Here is a 22,471-nt window from a genome sequence, read left to right on the forward strand (position 1 = left end):
GAGCTACCACACAATTTGATCACATTTAAAGAAGCTTGTAAATGTAGTTGGTTATGTAATGCAAATTTTAAAATGTATCATCTGCTGAAGTAAGTGATTATATGTAAAAAGATATCATTGTGTGAGGAACAGGGCGAAAAGTAAAGTTTCACTGTGATTTGAGTGAAAGGGGATACAAGTCACTGTTGTTTCAGCACCTCTAGTATTAATTTCACCAGGAAACTTCTGTGTTATGTACAATAGGCCAAATAAAAATCAGGTTGACCAGGTTGTGAATGCCACTCGGGGAGAAATATGACAGTCATCAAAGACAGTGAAAAAAGGCGACTTAACAAACCAATCGAATTTAACAACATCTCATATCTTGAATACATTCTAGCTAGGAAAAAAGTCACTTTTTACTTTTTAATACTTAAGTACAATTTAATGTGAATACTTTTTTTTTACTTTCACTCAAGTATATTTTTGGCTAGATACTTGGACTTAGTACTTTTTACACCCCTGAGGATCAGTCACTTCCTTGCTCTCTCTTTCCCCAGTCTGATTCTCATGAACCTTTTAGCTGCAAGCTAGCAGACCAATACATGGAAAGACATGCAGCAGGTGTGCACATGTAAGTGCCTTTCCAGAGACAGGTGCTTTTATGAGGGTATAGTGTCTTTAACATTACGTGTTAAGAGCCCATTTTACACCAGAGCACTCCATTAAGGGCAAAACCATTAACATCTGTTATGTTTAAGGGCTCCAGCACTTCACACTTGGCAGGTTTGGTTCGATTAAAACGAACTCTGGTGCGATTGTTCTGTTAGTGCAGTTCATTTGAACAAGTGTGAACGCTGCCATCCGAACCTTGGTGTGCACCAAACAAACTCTGGTGCGGTTTGATTGATATATGAACGCAACATGGACCAAAGACGTCTAAACGGCCAAAAACAGGAAGTAATTTGCCTAATAATGTAGTATCACCTTTCACCTGTTACTAATCTCTGGACCAAAGCCACAACAGACATTTTTCTCATTGCACATCAACAGGATGCCCAAAAATGGCACACATCCAAAGCCAGGGGTGAATGAATACACACAAGATGTGTTCATGCCGGATGATGGCGAGGATGTAAAAACAGAGAGCATTTAATAAGAATCCAAATGGAAGACTTCTATCTTGGCTTAAAACAATATCCAAAAAGAATCATATAAGGAGAGGTGCTCTTCCAAATGGAGCAGCTATCAGCATCAAATTTAAATTGAAAACAAGCATGGCACTCAATCTCCGATACAAAATTATTTTATTGAGCAACAAATTAATAAAAACCCAATGCGTATCGGCAGACTAGCTGCCTTCATCAGGGCATGAGAACAAACACACACCAATATCTTATTTAACTCTCTGGGGTTGATGGACGCGCCGGTGCGTCCTGCTGGATTTTTTCCTCATAACAGCGGAAACAATTTAAAATACTCATTTTTGTGGGCATACAGATAAGTGTAAGACATCATTAGAGACTATAATGGGTCTACTTTTATTTGTGGACACTCACAATAACAACAAAACCTTGTGCTTTTGTAAAATAAAGAAAATAAACGGGGTGCGCTTTCAGCCATCTCTGTCTCAGCGAGCAACTTTCTAAAACATGTCACAAAAATGAGCTGAAACTGCAAGAATACTTATCAGACAAACATGAAACGTATGTCTAAAGAAAGCTTAAAATGTCTACTTTTAAATAAAACAATTCAAATTTAAAACAAGTATTCTCCTGCAATGTAATCTGTATGAAACAAAGCGATGTACAGTTTCTCCTGGCTCAGCTAATTATCGCTAATGTGATCACACCCACCAGCAGAGCGCGCTATTCATACGGTAATGTGCTGAGGCGATCAATGCAAATGGTAAATGCCCCCAACAGTGCCTTAAAAACATCAAGTTCATTCACTTTTCTGCGCGTTTGGAAGATGGCACGCTACACAGTTAAGGAAGCTCCTGGATAATGACGAAGAGTTCACATTTTCCTCAGAAGAAGAGCGGGAATCAGATGAGGAACATTTGCATTTTGAAGAGCGACTTGATCCAGCCGAGGATACAATTTCGGATGAGTAAGTCATTTAGTTTTACTTACATATTAGTTGACATGCTATTTCATATAAACATGGACATATTTTACTAGTTGGACTATTTTCAGACTTGCCAGCCAGTATTCAAAGTATTGAAATTTGAAATATGTCCTAATAGGCAAGTTTTAGTTACATTTAAATGTTGTTTCGGCTAAAGCAGGTATTTAAATTGTATGCTGTATGATATAAATATGATATGTAATATGATATAAAAATAATATGAATGTTTAGATTATATTTTAACTAGTGTTTAAGCTGCCTCATTATCATCAACGAAGCTTGTGCTTGCAAATATCTGTTCGGGTGTAAATGTGTAAAATGTGCTGTAAATATGCCCATATTAGAAAATCAGCATATTAGAATGATTTCTGAAGGATCGTGTGACACTGAAGACTGCAGTTATGATGCTGAAATTCAGCTTTGATCACAGGAATAAATTGCATTTTACAATATATTCAAATAGAAAACAGTTTGTAAATTGTAAAAGTATTTCACAATATCACTGTTTTTGCTGTATTTTGAATCAAATAAATGCAGTCTTGGTGAGCAGAAGAGACTTCTTTTAAAAACATTAAATATCTTACAGATCTAAAACTTTTAAACGGTAGTGTAGGTCTGAAGTTTTTAAGTGAAGTCTTTATGTAAAGAAAATGTATAGTTAGATTATTTCTTTTAACTTAAACTTGATTTTGTGAATAAGCTACAAACAATACATTCAATCATTAAGTCTCCTCACATTCATTCTTTCTCAGGGGAGTGGTCTTTTTCTCCTCAGGTGTGAATCACATCAATATTCATGATCATCCACGCCTCCTCGCATATAGCCTTTCTAACACTAAAAGTGTCTTGCAAAAGTTAAATGACTATATTGTTTTGTATGAATGAGTGATCAGGATGATTTTCACATAATTTTTGTAGCAAAAACTCTAGGCTACAAGATCCAGTTCTCAAAAGTCTTGTGAACAAATGTTTAGTATGTGTTATATGGCCTTATTTCAGTGACTTAAAATTTTTGTTTTTTCAAAAACCATGCATAAACTTTATTTTCTCAAAAATACAAACATGTACATACATGTTGTTCACATACTATTGTAGCCCAGTTTGTGCTGAATACAGTGTTATCAGACTTTAGCCATTAATATATTTTTAAGCAACTGAAAAAAGCACAAATGTCAAGGCATGTCAAAACTTCTCCAGGGCACAAAACACCCTCAGACCCCAGAGGGTTAAGGGATACTGTAACGTTGTTTCTGGCACTGGCAAAGATGATGAACTGAAGAACCCAAGTGCAAATTATTAACAAAAGTGATTTCCAAAAAAAAAAAAAAAAAAAAAAAAAAAAACTAACTACAAACATGAAAAATAAACATGAACTTGTCTAGACTAGACTAGACTAGACTAGACTAGACTAGACTTAAACTTGACTTGACATAAACTTGAATAGACATGAACAATGTTACCAAACACATAATACCTAACAAAGGACAATGGAAAACATGAGGGCTTAAATACATGATCAAGGGAGAACACAAGACAAAAATAACCAATAAACACTAAGAACTACAACCAAGATAATCAAACAATGAACCAATTGAAAATAAGACACATGAACATGGAGGGAAAACAGGACCAGGAACACATGACATGAAACAGGTACTAAACTTTTTTTTTTAAAAAAAGGACAAAATACAAATAGAATCAACAAAATACACATGACAGATACTCAATTGGCAGCAGCTTTAAAATTGATAGCATCATGGTTGAATGTAAAATAACAAAGTCCCAATTTAGAGATTTATTTGTACCCACAGTTTTCCTGAACAACCACTGGGCGGCGCCATGATGAATTGCCTGTTTTCTGTTTCTGGTCATGAGACACAATGTAAAACATAACCAAAACAAGCGATCCAGATGGAGAACAACAGCCATTTAACAAAAATGAAGTTCAGGCTCAACTTGTGCAGTTGATGGCTTTCATAACAACTCAAAGTAGTTAATGATATCAACATAACTAACCTCGGACCATCATTTCATCATCATCTTGACTTGAAGTATCGGCACTATACAGCCAGTTTTTTTTTTTGTTTTTTTGTTTTTTTTGAGAATTTTAACAAATGTAATACTTTTAACATCACATAGCCCACTAAGAATATACGCCAATGCGAGTGAAAACAACGGAGACCAGAAATTGAAAACAGCCAAATTGTGGAACACTTCCACTTTCAGGAAAAAGATGGATATGCTGATGAGTAAATGTAGCCGATTCTGTCTTAATTTAAATAATTTGGATTTTAGAAAAGTTCTGGAAAAAAAATTGACTTTATGCAATTCCGTGATGATAAGATGTCAACAGTATGAAAACCATTTTAAACCGTTTTAAAACTGAAGTATATCATGAAACTGTTACATCCCCTAGCTCTGAGTACTTTCTGTAATGCGAACCTGCGTCTGAACAGTCAAATACACAAAATTATTTAAAAGTGCCTGTCTTGAAGAGGTATTAAAATAAACACAGTCAATAATGTCTAAAGTGAACATAAACAGCAATAATAAGAAACAGATTTGAATCAAAATGTCAGAGCATCACATTAGGACTTGCATTGCAAATGCAGCATAAGTGGTAACAGGCTCCGGTCTACAAAAATAAACCCCAGACCACACAGCCATTGTTGTGCCATGCATGTAGAACAATGTTCATCCAGAATTCCACAATTAAGGAGGAATGTTGACGAATGTTTGGGGGTGCAGCCATCAGTGTGTCTCCCTAGACATCTCATAATCAAACCAAAATAAACAACCACTCAAGGCGCTTATCTCAATAGTCTTCTTCTGTTCTCACTCCATCCACTCTCATCTTTCTAAGAAACATCTTTCATCCATCAGTTGTAATATTTCCATTAGAAGTTCAGGTTTGGCCAACTGCTGATTTCTGTACTACTTTTCTCGTAAAGAGTAGGGGTGTAACCCCGGTGTCCTGGCCAAATTCCCCCATTGGCCCTTCTCAGTCATGGCCTCCTAATAATCCCCATCCATTAATTGGCTCTATAAATCTACTCTCTCCTCTCCATCAATAGCTGGTGTGTGGTGAGCGTACTGGCGCACTATGGTTGCCATCGCATCATCCAGGTGGATGCTGCACACTGGTGGTGGTTGAGGAGAGTCCCATGTTCACTGTGTAAAGCGCTTTGAGTGTAGTGTCAGAAAATGCGCTATATAAATGTAACATTCATAATGGACTTGCCCAAATGAAGTTATTATTAATCAAACAACACCAAAAACAAGAAAATAAGAAAAACACTTCCTGCTCTTGGATGGGTCTCATTAGAAGCTTTTATATAAGAATGCATTAGGTCCTGTATCTAATTATAATACAGTGATGATTACATCATTAATTTAACACTCAGGGGTCAACGGACGCGCCAGCGCGTCCTGCTGGATTTATTCCTCATAACAGCAGAAACAACTTAAAATACTCCATCAATTTTGGGCATACAGATAAGTGTAAGACATCATTAGAGACTATAAAGGGTCTACTATTATTTGTGGACACTCACAATAACAACAAATCTTGTGCTTTTGTAAAATAAAGAAAATAAACAGGGTGTGTTTTCAGCCGTCTCTGTCTCCGCGAGCATCTTTCTGAAACACGTCACAAAAATGAAGTGAAACTTTGCGAATACTTATCAGACAAACATGAAACATATGTCTAAAGAAAGCTTAAAATGTCTTTTAAATAAAACAATTCAAATTTAAAACAAATATTCTCCTTCAATGTAATCTGTATGAAACAAAGCGATGTACAGTTTCTCCTGGCTCAGCTAATTATCGCTAATGTGATCCCACCCACCAGCAGAGTGCGCTATTCATACGGTAATGTGCTGAGGCGATCAATGCAAATGGTAAACGCCCCCAACAGAGCCTTAAAAAACATCAAGTTCATCATCTGATTCATTCAATTTCCTGCGCGTTTGGAAAATGGCATGCTACACAGGTGAGGAAGAGTTCACATTTTCCTCAGAAGAACAGCAGGAATCCGACGACGAACGTTTGGATTTTGAAGAGCGACTTGATCAGCCGAGGATACAATTTCGGATGAGTAAGTCATTTCGTTTTACTTACATATAAGTTGACATGCTATTTTATATAAACATATTTTTACTAGTTGGACTATTTCCAGACTTGCCAGTCTTCAGGATTCAATGTATTGAAATTTGAAATATGTCCTAATAGGCAAGTTTTAGTTACATTTAAATGTTGTTTCGGCTAAAGCAGGTATTTAAATTGTATGCTGTATGATATAAATATGATATGTAATATGATATAAAAATAATATGAATGTTTAGATTATATTTTAACTAGTGTTTATGCTGCCTCATTATCATCAACAAAGTTAATGCCTGCAAATATCTGTTCGGGTGTAAATGTGTAAAATGTGCTGTAAATATGCCCATATTAGAAAATCAGCATATTAGAATGATTTCTGAAGGATCATGTGACACTGAAGACTGCAGTAATGATGCTGAAATTCAGCTTTGATCACAGGAATAAATTGCATTTTACAATATATTCAAATAGAAAACAGTTATTTTAAACTGTAAAAATAGTTCACAATATCACTGTTTTTGCTGTATTTTGGATCAAGTAAATGCAGCCTTGGTGAGCAGAAGAGACTTCTTTTAAAAACATTAAATATCTTACAGATCTAAAACTTTTAAAAGGCAGTGTAGGTCTAAAGTTTTTAAGTAAAGTATTTAAGTAAAGAAAATGTATAGCCAGATTACTTCTTTTAACTTAAACTTGATTTTGTGAATAAGCTACAAACAATACATTCAATCATTAAGTCTCCTCACATTCATTCTTTCTCAAGGGAGGGGTCTTTGTATATAGGTGTGAATGACATCAATATTCATGATCATCCAAGCCTCCTCGCATATGGCCTTTCTAACACTAAAAGTGTCTTACAAATATTAAATGACTATATTGTTTTGTATGAATGAGTGATCAGGATGATTTTCACATAATTTTTGTAGCAAAACCTCTAGGCTACAAGATCCAGTTCTCAAAAGTCTTGTGAACAAATGTTTAGTATGTGTTATATGGCCTTATTTCGGTGACTTAAATTTTTTGTTTTTTCAAAAACCACGCATAAACATTATTTTCTTAAAAATACAAACATGTACATACATGTTGCTCACATATTATTGTAGCCCAGTTTGTGCTGAATACAGTGTTATCAGACTTTAGCCATTAATATATTTTTAAGCAACTGAAAAAAGCACAAATGTCAAGGCATGTCAAAACTTCTCCAGGGCCCAAAACTTCCTCAGGCCCCAGAGAGTTAAGTAGCTTTATGTTGCATTTCATTACTTTTTTTTTTTTTTTTTTTATCTTTCTGAATGTCTATTTCATATACAGTACTTGACTCAGCTGTTAATAATATTTGTTCTATTGTGTTCTTATTTAATTACTAACTGTTTCGTTGTCTTGAATTAATACTTGAGAATTGTGAAATTGCATTGTTATTGGTACCGAATACTGAAATTTGGAATCATGAAAACCCTACTACTGACCCTATATGCGCCATTTTTTCACAATATCAATGTGGTACTGTACTCATTCTCAAAAAGGTGTGCAGAAATAGCTTACCCATGCCTAAAATTTGAAAGAAGATGAAAAAGCTGGTATCATTTGCATTTTTCAGTACTTTTGAGTTGACTTAGAGCTGGATGAAAGAGTCCAACCCGATGTCTCCTGTTAGCTGGATTCCTAAACAAGCAAAGTGGTAACAGGCTCTGGGTCTACAAAAATAAACCGCAGACCACACAGCCATTGTTGTGCCATGCATGTAGCACAATGTTCATCCAGAATTCCACAATTAAGGAGGAATGTTGACGAATGTTTGAGGGTGCAGCCATCAGTGCGTCTCCCTAGACGTCTCATAATCAAACCAAAATAAACAACCAGTCAAGGCGCTTATCTCAATAGTCTTCTTCTGTTCTCACTCCATCCACTCCATCTTTCTAAGAAACATCTTTCATCCATCAGTTGTAATATTTCCATTAGAAGTTCAGGTTTGGCCAACTGCTGATTTCTGTGTCCAGGGATAAATAGTCTCTTGATGATTGCGATGGGATAATATTTTGAAAAAAACACCTGCTTGTTTGTCGTGACTGATGTCACCTCATAGCTCGCACACAGAGCCATTTGAAGAACTTTAAGAATACCATTGGAGGTGATTCTATGGCCTGGAAAGTGTTCAAAGTTGCTAATAGAAAACATGTCTTTTCCCTTGAAAGGGAAACTCAATTAAGGCGTGCAGAAGAAATTAGAGGACATTACTGGAATACTGGGATGATTCATGTGGATCAAAACAAAGACAAAAAAAGTTGTTTTCACTTATCAATTGATTCACTACTTTCTCTGAATGCGGATCATCTCAGCATGGAATGTTTAAAGTTTTCCCATGAACATGCGTGCACTTCTGTAAACAAAGGTTTATGACTACATTCGAAAACAAAATTGTTGCTTGGACACCGGTCTAAACAAAAACTACATAAGCCTCCTTGAAATGGTCAAAAATTATATTTCAGATCTTTGGAGTTTTGTATTCCACCCAACTAAGCTAAAGGCACTTGTAAGGACAATAAATCCTCCATAAAAAAATATCATAGCTTAAGTAGATTTAAAGTAAATTCTATGTGACCTTGGGCTATCCATTTAGCTGGAATTGTAAACATGTTGTGATTTCTCTCCAGTGGCCTCAGGTACTCGGACTTAGAAATCCAATTTCCTTTTTATATACAGTATATACTTTTTATTATTATTATTTTAGTTAAATACTGACATTTAATACATTAAATGGCATTTCTTTCCAGAGGGACACAAACCCTTCTTAAAAACAGTTCTCGAGTCGATCCTGAAGAGCTAGTGAAAAACATCCCAATGCAATATTCAATGGGTTCTGAGAGACTCGGCAATTAACTGTAAATGCCTTTACAGACTACCCAGAGAGCCACTGCCACTTTTGCTACATGCTCTTCAATCACTTTAAAGACTTAAAACCAAAACTAGTGATACTACTGTTCAGAATTGCCTTAAAAGCTTGGTGATAATAAATTTCCAGTGTATCCCTTCCTCTCTCCAAGTAAATAACAGAATAAAGAAGCTGACAGTTCTTACCTTAAATGAGAAGCTGGATTGAAGCATGTCTTGGTCACATCGGTGATGCTGGGGTTGCAGCAATCGCCATTATCATAACCATAGTTCTCACAGTTGCACTCTGGGTCACAGACACTATTGCCTTGTTTATGCTCAGGACATCGGGTCCTAGGCTTGCAGTAACCAGCATCAAAGCCAGTCAGGGTGTGGTTACACTCAGGGTCACAATCCTCATCGCCCACCTTGCTGATGTCACAGTTGGCGAGCACAAGACGGTTATACAGAGAGGAATTGCTCACGTTGTGCACGGTCAATTCCCAAGTGATGTTGTATATGCTAAAGGCTTCGTTCAGATGCTGATGTTGAAGGTGAATCTGCTGATCTGTCACTGTTGGTTTGCGCTTAAAGTCGTCAAAAACATTCACAACGCGGTAACGCACAGTTTTGGGACGCCGAAAGCTCCAGAAGTGATTGTAGTTGCGCACTACTTCCGTGTTATCACACACTGTCTGTCCACAGGCTGGGGGCTCCAAGGTGGTGTCCAAAGAATCTAGTCCGGCTCTAGGACCCTCATCCGGTATTGGGAAACTGCCATCCTTCACTGCTAGCCATTTACGTGCCGGATGCTCAAAGGTCTCACGGATCACCAGATCAACCATGTCCTCATGGTCCATGTGTCCATGCATGTCCCTCATGATCTGTCGCTGAGAGAGAACCTGTCGCCACAGACCAACACGCTCCACGGAGCCTCTGTAGTTATGATTCAAGGCATTTCCTCCCACCATCAGCACCTTGAGTTTCAGATGAGATCAAGATTATATATTTATCCATTAACTTGAATTAGCATATTATGTAAAATCTGCATATTATGTAAGCATTTTACTCTCTGGGCAAATTCATTAAATAATAATAAATAAAATCAGACCCACTGTATATTAGGTATCTTTAACTACAATATACTGGCATTTAAAAAAAAAATAAGCATCTGATACAATGTACTTATTGGGTACATATGTGTGCATGGGAATAAGAAAGATGTTTCATCATCAGTTTGACCAACATCAACAGAGTGTGAATCAGAGTGGAGAGTGAGGTGGTAGGAGGAGGGAATGGGCCTAATAAGACGCAGGCATCGACATCGTCATTGACAGAGCAGCAGGTGGGCATGCTATCACAAATACTAACAATAGTGGTGTTGTAATTGGTGTGGTTTTTATTAGTGTTCCATGGTTTTGATTCTTTTATTATTGTGTTGTTGTAATTGAAGAGCTTTTGATGTGGAGATGCATGTTTGCCATGTGTATAGGCTTATATGGCCACGTACGCACTGCAGCTAAATGCGTTTGTCAGTTCACCTTTTAGTGCTTAATTCTGTTCTGTACACACACAGTTAGATAAAATAATGGGGTGACAACTGCATTTTCATAAATTCTACTCAGTGTGTACGTGAGTGTGAGTACATGTGAGTGTGAGTACATGCAGATGTGTCCGTCTTCTCCTCGTTTAAATCATACAAATAGAGGTAAGTATGTGTCTTCATTCATTCACATATTCCAGGCTCTCTCTCATCAGTAGTTTCTCTCATCAGCCCTGCGGTCTCGGAGTAACCCACACATTACAGTCCAGAGAGAGTGTGTGCTGTTTAACAACCGCTGCTTAGACATGCACAAACAGAACACGGCGATTCTGTCGATGGCAGCAAACTAATACATAATACATCTGTGGTGGATCATCTCTTTCCTCAAAAATAGCGAGCACAAAACTGGTTGAGCTGGTGGCATTCAAGTTTGTTGTTCACAGGCATGAGATGCTTCAGCATTGCTATTGTGATCACTTGTCAATCATCGCAATTGTGGGAGTCTTTTGGGGCCTTTCTCAGCAAATATTGATATATGCAATTAATTTAAATTAATTAATCATCATATCATGCAATTTTATTTGAAATAAAAAAATAAAAAAATTGACAGCTCTGGTAATTTGTATTGATGTTTTTGTACTAAATTAGGCTACAAGAGAGTGCAACTAGTGGACTCTAATTAATCAACCAAAAAGACGGGGGTTAATTGTCACACATTTTACTCCAGGAATATTTCTCAGAGTAGGTTTATTTTTAAAAGCCAGTTACTCTATAGTCACATACCTTAAAGCATTGTCTACAATAAAAGTTTCTGAACATTTGCACGGTTATTTTGTGACAGCTTGCCTTAATGCAACCTGCCAATAAACCAGAAGTATAGATTTCATGTAAACCTTTTGTTATATTCCCCCGTCCCCCCAAAATGATCACACAAAAGTTGCCATATTGTTTCCAACAGCTCCAGTACCCAAAGATCAGCCACATTATGCCGACTCACTGACATGCGGCATCTCCCATCAGACATTTTTGCATCAGCACAAGAATGTTTACCTCCCCTTGTGGCATGACCTGAAGCATGTTACATCAGCGTGGGAGACCCCGGTTCAGATCCCGCACTGAAACCAAGTAACTGTGTTAAATGTGCATAATCAGTGACTTCAGAACTTGCTTTTGGCACCCCTCTGTGGACACTTCACCCGGAAAATGGAGCTAACACGTGCCCATATGCCCAACAACACTTACCGATTAGTGAGTCACAAGAAAGAAGCTTAAGAGATGTTGTGTGCACATCTGAGGGTCTGTACCACTCTGAAGCAAGCAGCTGTCTAGATCATTTTATATCAACCCAGCCACGGTACCAGCAAATGCAAATCTTGTGAAAGTTTCACAGATCAATACGCATGTATCCAGCAAGTAAATTGTATCAGATGGTTAATGTCAATGTAAGTACATTGTATTTAAAGACACCAAGTGGGACCTAATAATCTATACTTGTGCATCGCCAAAACTCTGTCAGACATACTTTGTAAAAAGTAAAGACTTAGGCAAAAAGTATTAAACTTACCTTACACTTTTTAGTAAGGGGGCTGAAGACATCACCTGACTGTTCTCTGCTAACAGCCGTCTGAGCACCATTGACATAAAGTTTCATATAGAGGCCATTGTAAGTCACAGCCACATGGGCCCAGTGGCCAGGTAAGTAGCGAGCATTCGATTGAATTGAGGTAACTTTGTGCGCTCGATCTGTCTTTAAGGAGAAGAAGAAACGTGGGTCACGGTTTCCCTGTTCACTCACGGCTTTAATTCCCAACAGCCATCCTCGATCGCTGGAAGCGTAGAAGCATTTGTCGAAAAGACCTGCGGTCAGAAATGTAGAACACATACATATGGAGGGAGATATTAATTCTCAATGAACAAACAAAAGTTCCTTAAAATTTTGCATTGATTTGTTTGTTTAGTTACTGCATTTTCACTATTTTGATGGGCTTTTTGCAACCTGGTCTCATAGAATCACATTACCATACCTAAGTTTTACGTGGCTTGTTGTGCTGTATGTATTGTGTTAGTTTCCTGTTGAAATAAACACTAGAGGCACTACAACAATAATACATTTTTACACATTTTCATACAATTCACAAGTTCACATAATTCACATAAACACTTTTCATTCTGTTCCTCATACAATGCTGTCTTATGACATTCAAATACTTTTACTAAAAACACATTACTTTTAAGGTGATACATTTGAACATTTAACATAACAACAAGTTGCATGGTAGCTCAACTGATAGAGCGTTGTCCTTGGGATGCAAATGTACAGAGTAAAAGTCCAGAAGAGTCCAGCGAGTCGACATTTGAGCCAAAAGTGTTATAGAAGCACCATAAAATATCGTGGTTGCTTTAGCAATTGCGTTTTTCATTACACATTTGCTTTTTATGACACTATCAGTAAGGTTTAGGTTCAAGGTTTAGGATAGGAATGTCAGGTTTTTTTATTTTTTTATTTATTTAAAGTTGCACTCAGTAATTTTTTCCCCATTAAAAAGGATTTACTCCTAAATAAATTAATTGTAATTTTGAAACATGCATATAAAATCATGACCACTCCCTTGAGATGAGGACTCTAGTCATATCAGTAACCTTAGAAAAGCTGTTTTATTCTTCATGGGGCAGGGGTGCCCTCATAGGGGCTGCCATTTTAGAATCACATGACCAGCTGAATATCACTCACTTAATCTCAGTAACCATCTTGTTATCGGACACTTTCACTCTTGGATTAAATTAATCATAGCTGATTGTGAACAGTGAATTTCTACAATGGCATCCGTAACTTAAAAACTTTTTGAATTGACATTTTGAATGATGCTGCATCCACACCACTAGGTATCACTGTAAGTCCAAGATGACACAAGCAAAAAGTTACTAAGTGCACCTTTAAAACTCAATAGAGCATAAACCTAAAAAAACCTCATATGTTTAGAAGAACATTTAACCAAGGGCCTGCGTAGCTCAGCGAGTATTGACGCTGACTACTTCCCCTGGAGTCACGAGTTCAAATCCAGGATGTGCTGAGTGACTCCAGCCAGGTCTCCTAAGCAACCAAATTGGCCCGGTTGCTAGGGATGGTAGAGTCACATGGGGTAACCTCCTCGTGGTCGCGATTAGTGGTTCTCGCTCTCAATGGGGCGCGTGGTAAGTTGTGCGTGGATCCCAGAGAGTAGCATGAGCCTCCACATGCTGAGAGTCTCCACGGTGTCATGCACAGCAAGCCACATGATAAGATGCGCGGATTGACTGTCTCAGAAGCAGAGGCAACTGAGACTTGTCTGCCACCCGGATTGAGATGAGTAACCGCACCACCACGAGGACATACTAAGTAGTGGGAATTGGGCATTCCAAATTAGGGAGAAAAGGGGATAAAAAAATGAATAAAAAAAAAAGACCATTTAACCAACTTTTAGCCCCACACAGTGGACATTTCACCAAAATGTTGCCACAGTCATTTCATTTTCATGAGATCAGGATGGCTTTTTGCCTTTTAAGACAGTTTAGAAATCACAGGAAAAACATTGCACGTGCACACCACGCAACATATTGGAGCATACACAATCTTTGAAATGCTCCTGGGCAGGCTGGGTTGCTAATTTCAATGTAAATAAGCAGCGTAAAAGTACAGCTTCTATCTACTTGAATGGGGAAAGACCGAATTCTTCCAAATGGTTGGTCAAGATTATGATCGAAGAACATTTTAAATGAGCAGTAAAATCTGACAACATTAACCCTTATGTTTCCATCCAAGGGTTTATTTTTGTAACAAAAAGTGTAGCGTATCAAAGTTTACCATTAGAGCTGATGGAAATGCAAATTATCACTAAAATTTCACAAGTGTTGACATAATATTGTTCCGTTTAACTCTAGCACATAAACTCTATGTCGATACTTCAAATGTCACGAAAAACTGGTTTGGAAACACTTTTTGTTGAGAAAATAGGCATTAACGCAAAAATATAGTTTCACATGACAGAATTTACCCCAATCATAAGCCTGTATTAATCATGACGACAAGGTATACATTCTTGAAAGCCAATTTATTGTACGTGAAGCATTACTCGCACTGTTATGGATTGGTCTTAATGGCATACCTGCACAGATCCGATGCTGCAAACACATCTGCGTCATGACACTTCCAGGAGTGCCAACACAATTATCTTGTATCATGCACCTGTCATTGATAAGTGCACAGAGAACAAATGAATGGCCACTCTTTGTGATTACTTTCATCACGGTAGACATCTGTTTATTTAGCCTATTAAAGTTGTTTTTCCACACCATTCAAAATAATAGACAGCAGTCATGGAATTAGCCCGCAATTAAAAAAACATATCATTTCTGTGCACAAAGTTTGTTAAAAGTAATGTTTTAAATTAAAAATAAATATACAATACTAGGAGGGGGCCTGGGTAGCTCAGCAAGTAAAGACGCTGACTACCACACCAGGAGTCACAAGTTCAAATCCAGGGCGCACTGAGTGACTCCAGTCAGGCTTCCTAAGCAACCAATTGGCCCGGTTGCTAGGGTGGGTAGAGTCACGTTGGGTTAACCTTTTTGTGGTCGCTATAATGTGGTTCTCACTCTCGGTGGGGCGCATGGTGAGTTGTGCGTGGATGTATATATATATATATATATATATATATATATATATATATACAATACTAGGAGAAAAGCATTTTGAAAAAATACCGGCAAAATTCCCTTTATTACATTAAAATTATTACATAAAAATAAATTACCTAATGAATAAAGCATTAAATAAAAAAATAAAAAATAATTACCAAATGAAAAAATTATATTGTTAGGCCTATATAATTGCCTTTTATTTACACAAACTTAAATTAGCCCTACCCTGTTCTGTAGACGAAAAAAGTCAGCTGAATGACATTCTCAGAATGTTCTACACTTTTTTCAAGACTATAAACTGTCAGAATTATTTGTCCAATGTGGAGTTCACTTTCAGAAAATGAGATTTTGAACATTTTAAAACTTTTAAATATTTTAAATCTTACCCTCTTTATCTCAGATCACATTTGCTGAGCTTCTTCAGAAAATGTAAATTGCATTATGATGCTAATACAGTCTCTGCTAAACTGTCTCTGACAATACCTGCCAGGCCACACCCCAGCAATAAATACATTGTTGTTGTATATTGAAGTGTTCTTCAGCTACACACAAAAAAGAATGGTGATAAAATTGTTCGATGAAAGTGTGTCATGAATAATAATCATAACTAGATTTTCAAAATTTTCTTAAGAAAGTGTGAGTGGTGTTTGCCTATGCAGAACTGCTCCTAAGAGCCCAACCCTAAGACTCGAAATACCCTAAAACTCAACATGATGTTCTGGTCTCTAGATATGGGTCAGGTCTCTGCATTTATGTATGTCTATGGAATTTTTTTTTTTACCCATTTTATAGTCCGCTATAGGCAAACTTTGTATGGTTGATTTCTTAGAAAAGTAATTGCACATGTCCCCTCAACAAGCCACATGATTTAAGATATCATCCATGTCCCGAACCATTTGTGCTATGGATGAGTTACGTGCCAAAGTTAAATGCGTACTATATGAGCAATAGTTATAGCAAGCACCACTACTTAGTTATGTTACAGGTACTATATGAAAACACTCTATATTTCACAGAAATAAGTGCCCAGAAATACCACTCTGCTCCAAGCGTGCCATTACGTTACTGGCAGCCAAACACTATTTTCCTGTTTCTCTTGGACAGTGTGTGTCAAGTTCAGCATTGTAATGTGTTTTTACTTATGAGTGAATCTCTGGCATTCCCTTTACTGACTCTCAAATCCTTTGCTGAATTTAATGTCCAATGACTGTAGCAAGTAATCTACAGGTATAATTTTTTGGTTACTTGTTTTTTTGTTTTTTTATTTAGATCTAGAGAAGATCTACTCCCGGTCACACACTGCAATATACCAAAAGAAAATTAGTGTTTATGTGTGTTCTTATAACTCTCATCCATCAAAGTCACTGGAAGACATTTTTTCTGACATTCTGAATTTTCTTACAGTAGATGTCTGAATGCTGAGCAGGATTTGGAGCGAGTGAGAATGTCGTCTCTGGGTCAACATTAAACGGTCCTGCTCTTGTGGAGCCTGTGGGGCCGTACCAGGGGTCAGCACTGTTAAACTTTACAAGCTTACCATGACACCAGCAGAAAAGTCTGCCATCTGTCAGCATACACACTCAAACTAAAAGGTGTGCTAAAATGCCTGAAGGGTCTATTGTGTAAACAACTGTCAGAAGCCTGCCACACTCAATTTATCTAACACATTACATTTTTCCAGAGAAACCTTCCTTGCACTTGCCATTTGTCTTGCCTTAGGAAAACAAATTCGATAAATGATCGAGAAAAACAGCCCTTCGGAGACGCTGATGAAAAGCAGAGGTTGTAACAGCAGAGTCGGGGCATTTTGACCATGTACTCTCATTTGGAAAAAGAACTGAAGAGAAGAGGAAATTTCGCCACGGCATGAATATAAAGACTGCCATCATTTCTCTTTTATGGTGGCCTTTAAGGCCTGATGAAACTATGGAAATGTTCAATGATACTGAACGTTATTTAAAATATAGGACAGATAAAAGTAAAACAAAATCACATTTTCTCACAATGTATCTCAAATAAGATCTGCCAGTTCAGTCGTTTCATATCTCACCATTATGGAAGATGTCATTTAAGCACTTTTTACTTGTTCTCACAGCAGTCAAACATCCTATACGCTCTCTTGGACCAGATGGAAAGTGTTAATCATATGATCAACATCAACATAAGGTTTTGTAGAAATCACAAGACAAAGTGATTTTTCCTGGACTGTTTCCAAAGCTACAAGTCAACAACCTAAGATGTACGTTATTGATGTACCAACCAGACATCAAATCTGTTGTGTAGTATCGTCAGTCCTGACTTTCTTTTCAACTGCAAAACCATGTATTTTATTAATATTTATAGTCTATAGAATAGATCTCCAAATCTGCCTCACATGCTGCAGACATGGACTCAGCGCTGTTCAGGGTGCTGAATTTACTGACATTGGTAGGACATTTATAGGCTTCTTGAAATGCTGAAACATTGTTTTGTATTTTTTTTTCTTTCCTTCAAATGCTCTATACTCCCATGGTCAGACTATATATATCGGCCCCATTCCACACACAGATCTAAGTCTTTTGCATTATGGAATGAAAACATGACATGCTCAAATAAAAACATCAATCTCGTCATTAAGGCTAATGCTGTGCAAAAACAACAACAACAAGAATGACAAACAACTAGAAAATAAGCGCTGGCCTCCGTCCAAACAACAGGATGTTAAACTGCCTTATGTCTTCATTCTTAGAGGCATGAACTATATTTAAAAGATTAAGCATGACCACATCTGCTCGAATGCACTTCAATCACTTTTTCTGTCTGCTTTTTTTTTTTTTTCTGAAAATCCTAACACAGCAGGTGCAGTCACACTGGAAACTATAGATGAAATGCACAGCTGAAGACTGATATTTTAGAAAGAGGGTAGGGGGCTGTTTAAAGTACAAATATCTTGAAGCAAATGTTGATATTTTGAAGAAAGCTGCAACCAGGTCTCACAGAATGAACGTTACTCTATATACATTTTTTCAATCTGACTTCGCTGCAATTTCCTAGTGAAATGAACACTAGGGGTGCTACAACAACCGTGTGGTTTAATCATTGCCACACAAATCATGAGTACAATTGCTGATTTTGATTTTATAAAAACTTATTTTTCACTCTATTACTCACCCCCTGCAATGTTATGATATTAAAACACTTTTACTTTAACGCATGATTTGAAAAATGAAACATTTTAACACTTGTATTACAAACCCACCTACATATACACACTTATTCCTGTGTCATCAGCTTGCTTGGTGGTTCACCTGATAGAGCGTTGAATTTTGGGCTTGACGGCCACGGTTCGCATACAACCAAAGACGCACGAAGTGAAAGTGGCATAGAAGCGACACAAAATGGCGTAGTTGCTTCAGTAAATCTTTTTTTATTTTGAATTTGCATTTTAAGACACTATCGGTTAGGGTTATGTGTTGGTTAAGGGTAAGGATGTCTGTTTTGTTAAACACTCATTTATCTTTTCGGACACTACTGGTTAGATTTAGGGTAAAATTTTAGGTTAGGGAGGTACGTTTTACTTAATAAAACCTCCATCTAAAATTCACCTTAAAAACCTTGTCTGATTACAGCAACCTGATCTCATTAAAAGTTGGCTATTTCTTATGGTCTCGCACAATGTTTGCATAAACTCATACGACTTCATCACGTGCACATTCCCGGATGTCTAATGCGGAAGCGCGAGTTCCGCGCACGAGGCGTTAAGGACATACTTATTATGCCCTAACCCAAACCCCTTATCTAAACTTAACCAATCAGTAGAGTGTGTAAACAGGATAGGAAGCTGTTGTGTGTGACAGAAGCAAGTAATTGTCGCGAATTAGATTTAGATGTCATTGGCTGTAGTGAAAGTCATAGGAATTCAAAGGAGTGCAGTCGCACTACATCATACAAATTAGCCAAATTTAGAAAAGTCGTACGAATCCTGACGATATCGCCATGAGAGTGTGTTGGATTACAACCTAATTTTGCTCGGTTTTGGCACCCTCCACTGGACATTTCACTTAAAAACTGCAGTTTAGCAAAAATGTTGCAATGCTTATGTAAATTTCATGAAACCAGGCTGGAAATTTCCTACATTTAACACATCCCTATCTTAGGTGAGTCATACTTTGTTCAAAACCTACAAATGCACACATTAGATCCATCCACACACACGTGATATGAGAGATATAATCTGTGGATATACTGTATAGAGTTCAGACATTTTCATGCATACAGTTGTGAGAGATTTTGATTCCATTTTTAATTCCGTATACAATTGGATCCAAAATTCTAATGAAAATTATTCAAGTTTGATTGATGTTGGGGGGGGGGGGGGTTGGGTAATATTGTTTATCTCCATAGTGCTGAAGTCAGGCATTTAGTCCAATGCAAACCCACTGCAAACGGTTGATGTCATCTCTACGTGATGGGATGGGGTTCTGGAGGGGAGTGCACAGGCATCAGATGTTACCCCTGTGAATCAGTAATGCCCACTGACGCATCAGTTGTAGAATCTCAGTCTGATCTGTCTGTTCGTGCGTGACTGCGTAGAAAAACACACTTCTCAAAGCCAGAGTCCTTTTCCGCTTTTGACTTTAATAAAGATACAGAGACAGTTTCTTTTTGTGTCGCTTACGCTCTCTGTTGGCAAAAAGTGGAAACAAAAGCGATGGTGTAATTCTTACTCGGGTAACGTGCGGGTAAAGAACAGCGTGAAATACGCGGTTTGCAAACTTGAATCGTGCTTTCTGTTGTCTGAGGGTCTTGAATAAGACTGTAAATACAATGCGCACGATATGGTCACGCAAGCAGCAGATGCGCAACCGAGTAAATACTTCAAACATCTGCAAAGCTGAGAGCAGCTTCACTTTTATCCTGTGTTTCCCCCTCATGAATGGATGGAGAGGGGGGTAGGTGGGGGATTTGGGGTCTTTCGGGGATTTGATGGTCGCATGTGGTTTAAAAGGGAGGCGGGTTCATCAGGCTCTCCAGACGCGCAAAGACACGGGAAGGGAAAACCCTGGAAAACTCAAAGTCCCTCTCTCTCAGAAATAGCAAATATGAGCTCTCGGTGCATTTACATCATTACGACTTTATTAGTATCTAAAAGAAAGGAGATAATCCTGGGAGATGATCAGATTTCGGTGCACGAGATTTTTGCAGATTTGCAATATTATTTCCCTGTGTTCATTATGAGAATGAATGAATTGATATATATATATATATATATATATATATATATATATATATATATATATATATATATATATATATATATATTGTTTTGTATATGTTGCAGATGTAATATATTTCCCCTTCGCATTGATAACTGTATATTGTAACTGAATAACTGAATATTGTCTAAAGCAAATAGCACAAATGCGCCAAAGTATGCCAACATTAAGTTTATGTGTGGAGGTATTATTTATTGTATAATCATGCCAGCTATTAGGATTGTTTGCTGGTTGAAATTCGTTTATGTGGATAATGTACGAGGTGCAAGTTACGCACTATCGTCATGCTGTCAGACCCACCTGGTTAAGCATTATATGCATGCATTATGATGCAATATAAACATGCATAACCCTTTCACAAACATTCATTAATTTACTTTAGACAGACAGATTTACGCATACCAGCTATGACAGTGGGAGAGCGCTGACCACCCTCTGGTTTGACCCACATCTGGAGAGTGAAATTGCCTTTCGGTATCTCCACACCGGGCTTGAGTCTTAGCTGATCCCTTCTGCCCGTGAAATACACGGCTTTACCCCGGGAGAAGTTCGCATCCTCCGCTGGAGAGGAGCGGCGGCGCTGGCGGGGGAGCCGGCGGTCTAGCGTGGGCAGGGAGCGCTTGCCCCGGGGCAGTCGGGTGGCACAAGCCCCCGGGAAGACGGCTTTGGCTTCTCTGATCTTCACCAGCTCGCGCTTGGATCGGGTCTTCCTCAGGACCGTCCCGCAGTCTGATCCCACGCACAGGATGAGTAGGACGGCCAAACACGGAAGAAAAGTCCAAACTTTCATTTTATTCAACTCACGAGAGATGATGATGATGGCTAAGTTATGTCCCAGTGAAATGCGCACGGACGCGCTCTGCCTCTCCACAAGTCCCTCCACTTGTTGTTTTGTCTTTTCTTTTTCTTTCACAATCGTTTCTCAAAAACGAAGGTCCCAGATAAACAAACCCATGAAGCTTTTGCTGTTATTTCTTTCTATAAGAGCCGGGTTTTTGCCCCTTCTGGAAGCAAAACTGAGTCTTGTGCTGAAATTGAGATTGTATTCATTGATGTAACCCGCTAATCAACCAGTAATCAATCAATAACAGTCTTCATCAACATTCAGCACTCACTTATGTCTTTTTTACTCGCAAAACAATGTTTGAAAACAATTTATGAATGCGTCCACACACGACGAGCTGTCATATCCGAGGATAAAGCTGTTAAAGTTGTCATGTCATTAGAAGTTGAAGCGTTTGAGATGTTTTGCAGGAGGTTTGGGGGTGTCCAAAGCATCGCGAATTCTCATGGATGTGCTGTGAGCTCTGGAGTAGATCCTTCAGTGCTTTGAGTGTGAGAATGTTCCTCGGCTGGCAGCAGAATAGCCCATGTTTCAGTCGTACAAGAGTTTTTCTCCTGTCGGTCCTCCTCTTGCGCTGTGCTGAAGTCACAGGTAAAGCACTAACGGCACGAACATTTCCACACATGCTCCTTCAAGTGTTGGGTAGTGTTTACAGAAGTGGAAAGAGGTGTGTGTGTGTGTGTGTGTGTGTGTGTGTGTGTGTGTGTGTGTGTGTGGGCGGGTTTGTGTGGGCGGGTTTGTGTGGTTTACGATGACTTTTTTTTTTTTTTTAGGTTACAAACTGGTAATTACAAGGGTATTATGCTATAAATGTGGTTTATGAGGACATTTCTAGTGTCCCCAGAATTCAAATTGCATAAAAAAACATACTAAATGTTTTTATTTTTATTTTATTTTTTTATGTAAAAATATAGAAAGTTTTTTTGTGAGGTTTAGGGTTAGGGGATATAATCTATAGTTAGTAAAGTATAAAAATCATCATGTCTATAGAGAGTCCTCATAAGGATAGCCGCACCAACGTGTGTGTGTGTGTGTGTGTGTGTGTGTGTGTGTGTGTGTGTGTGTGTGTGT

At 37.9% G+C, this 22,471-nt stretch overlaps 1 protein-coding gene across 1 annotated transcript in view; it reads right to left on the minus strand.

The window, feature by feature from the left end:
• Nucleotides 1-22,014, minus strand: part of pappaa (pregnancy-associated plasma protein A, pappalysin 1a) — a 245,529-nt gene extending 223,515 nt beyond the window's left edge. Inside the window, exons 1-3 of the mRNA XM_051690455.1 lie at nucleotides 20,959-22,014; nucleotides 12,189-12,481; nucleotides 9,289-10,058 (exon numbers count right to left, since the gene is read on the minus strand). Of these exons, the coding sequence (XP_051546415.1) occupies nucleotides 9,289-10,058; nucleotides 12,189-12,481; nucleotides 20,959-21,346 (1,451 nt within the window). The 5' untranslated portion in view covers nucleotides 21,347-22,014. The remainder of the gene's footprint in view (nucleotides 1-9,288; nucleotides 10,059-12,188; nucleotides 12,482-20,958) is intronic.
• Between the last annotated feature and the right edge of the window lie 457 nt (nucleotides 22,015-22,471).

Source organism: Myxocyprinus asiaticus, chromosome 4 (genome assembly GCF_019703515.2).
Source record: "Myxocyprinus asiaticus isolate MX2 ecotype Aquarium Trade chromosome 4, UBuf_Myxa_2, whole genome shotgun sequence".
Classification (NCBI taxonomy): Eukaryota; Metazoa; Chordata; class Actinopteri; order Cypriniformes; family Catostomidae; genus Myxocyprinus; species Myxocyprinus asiaticus.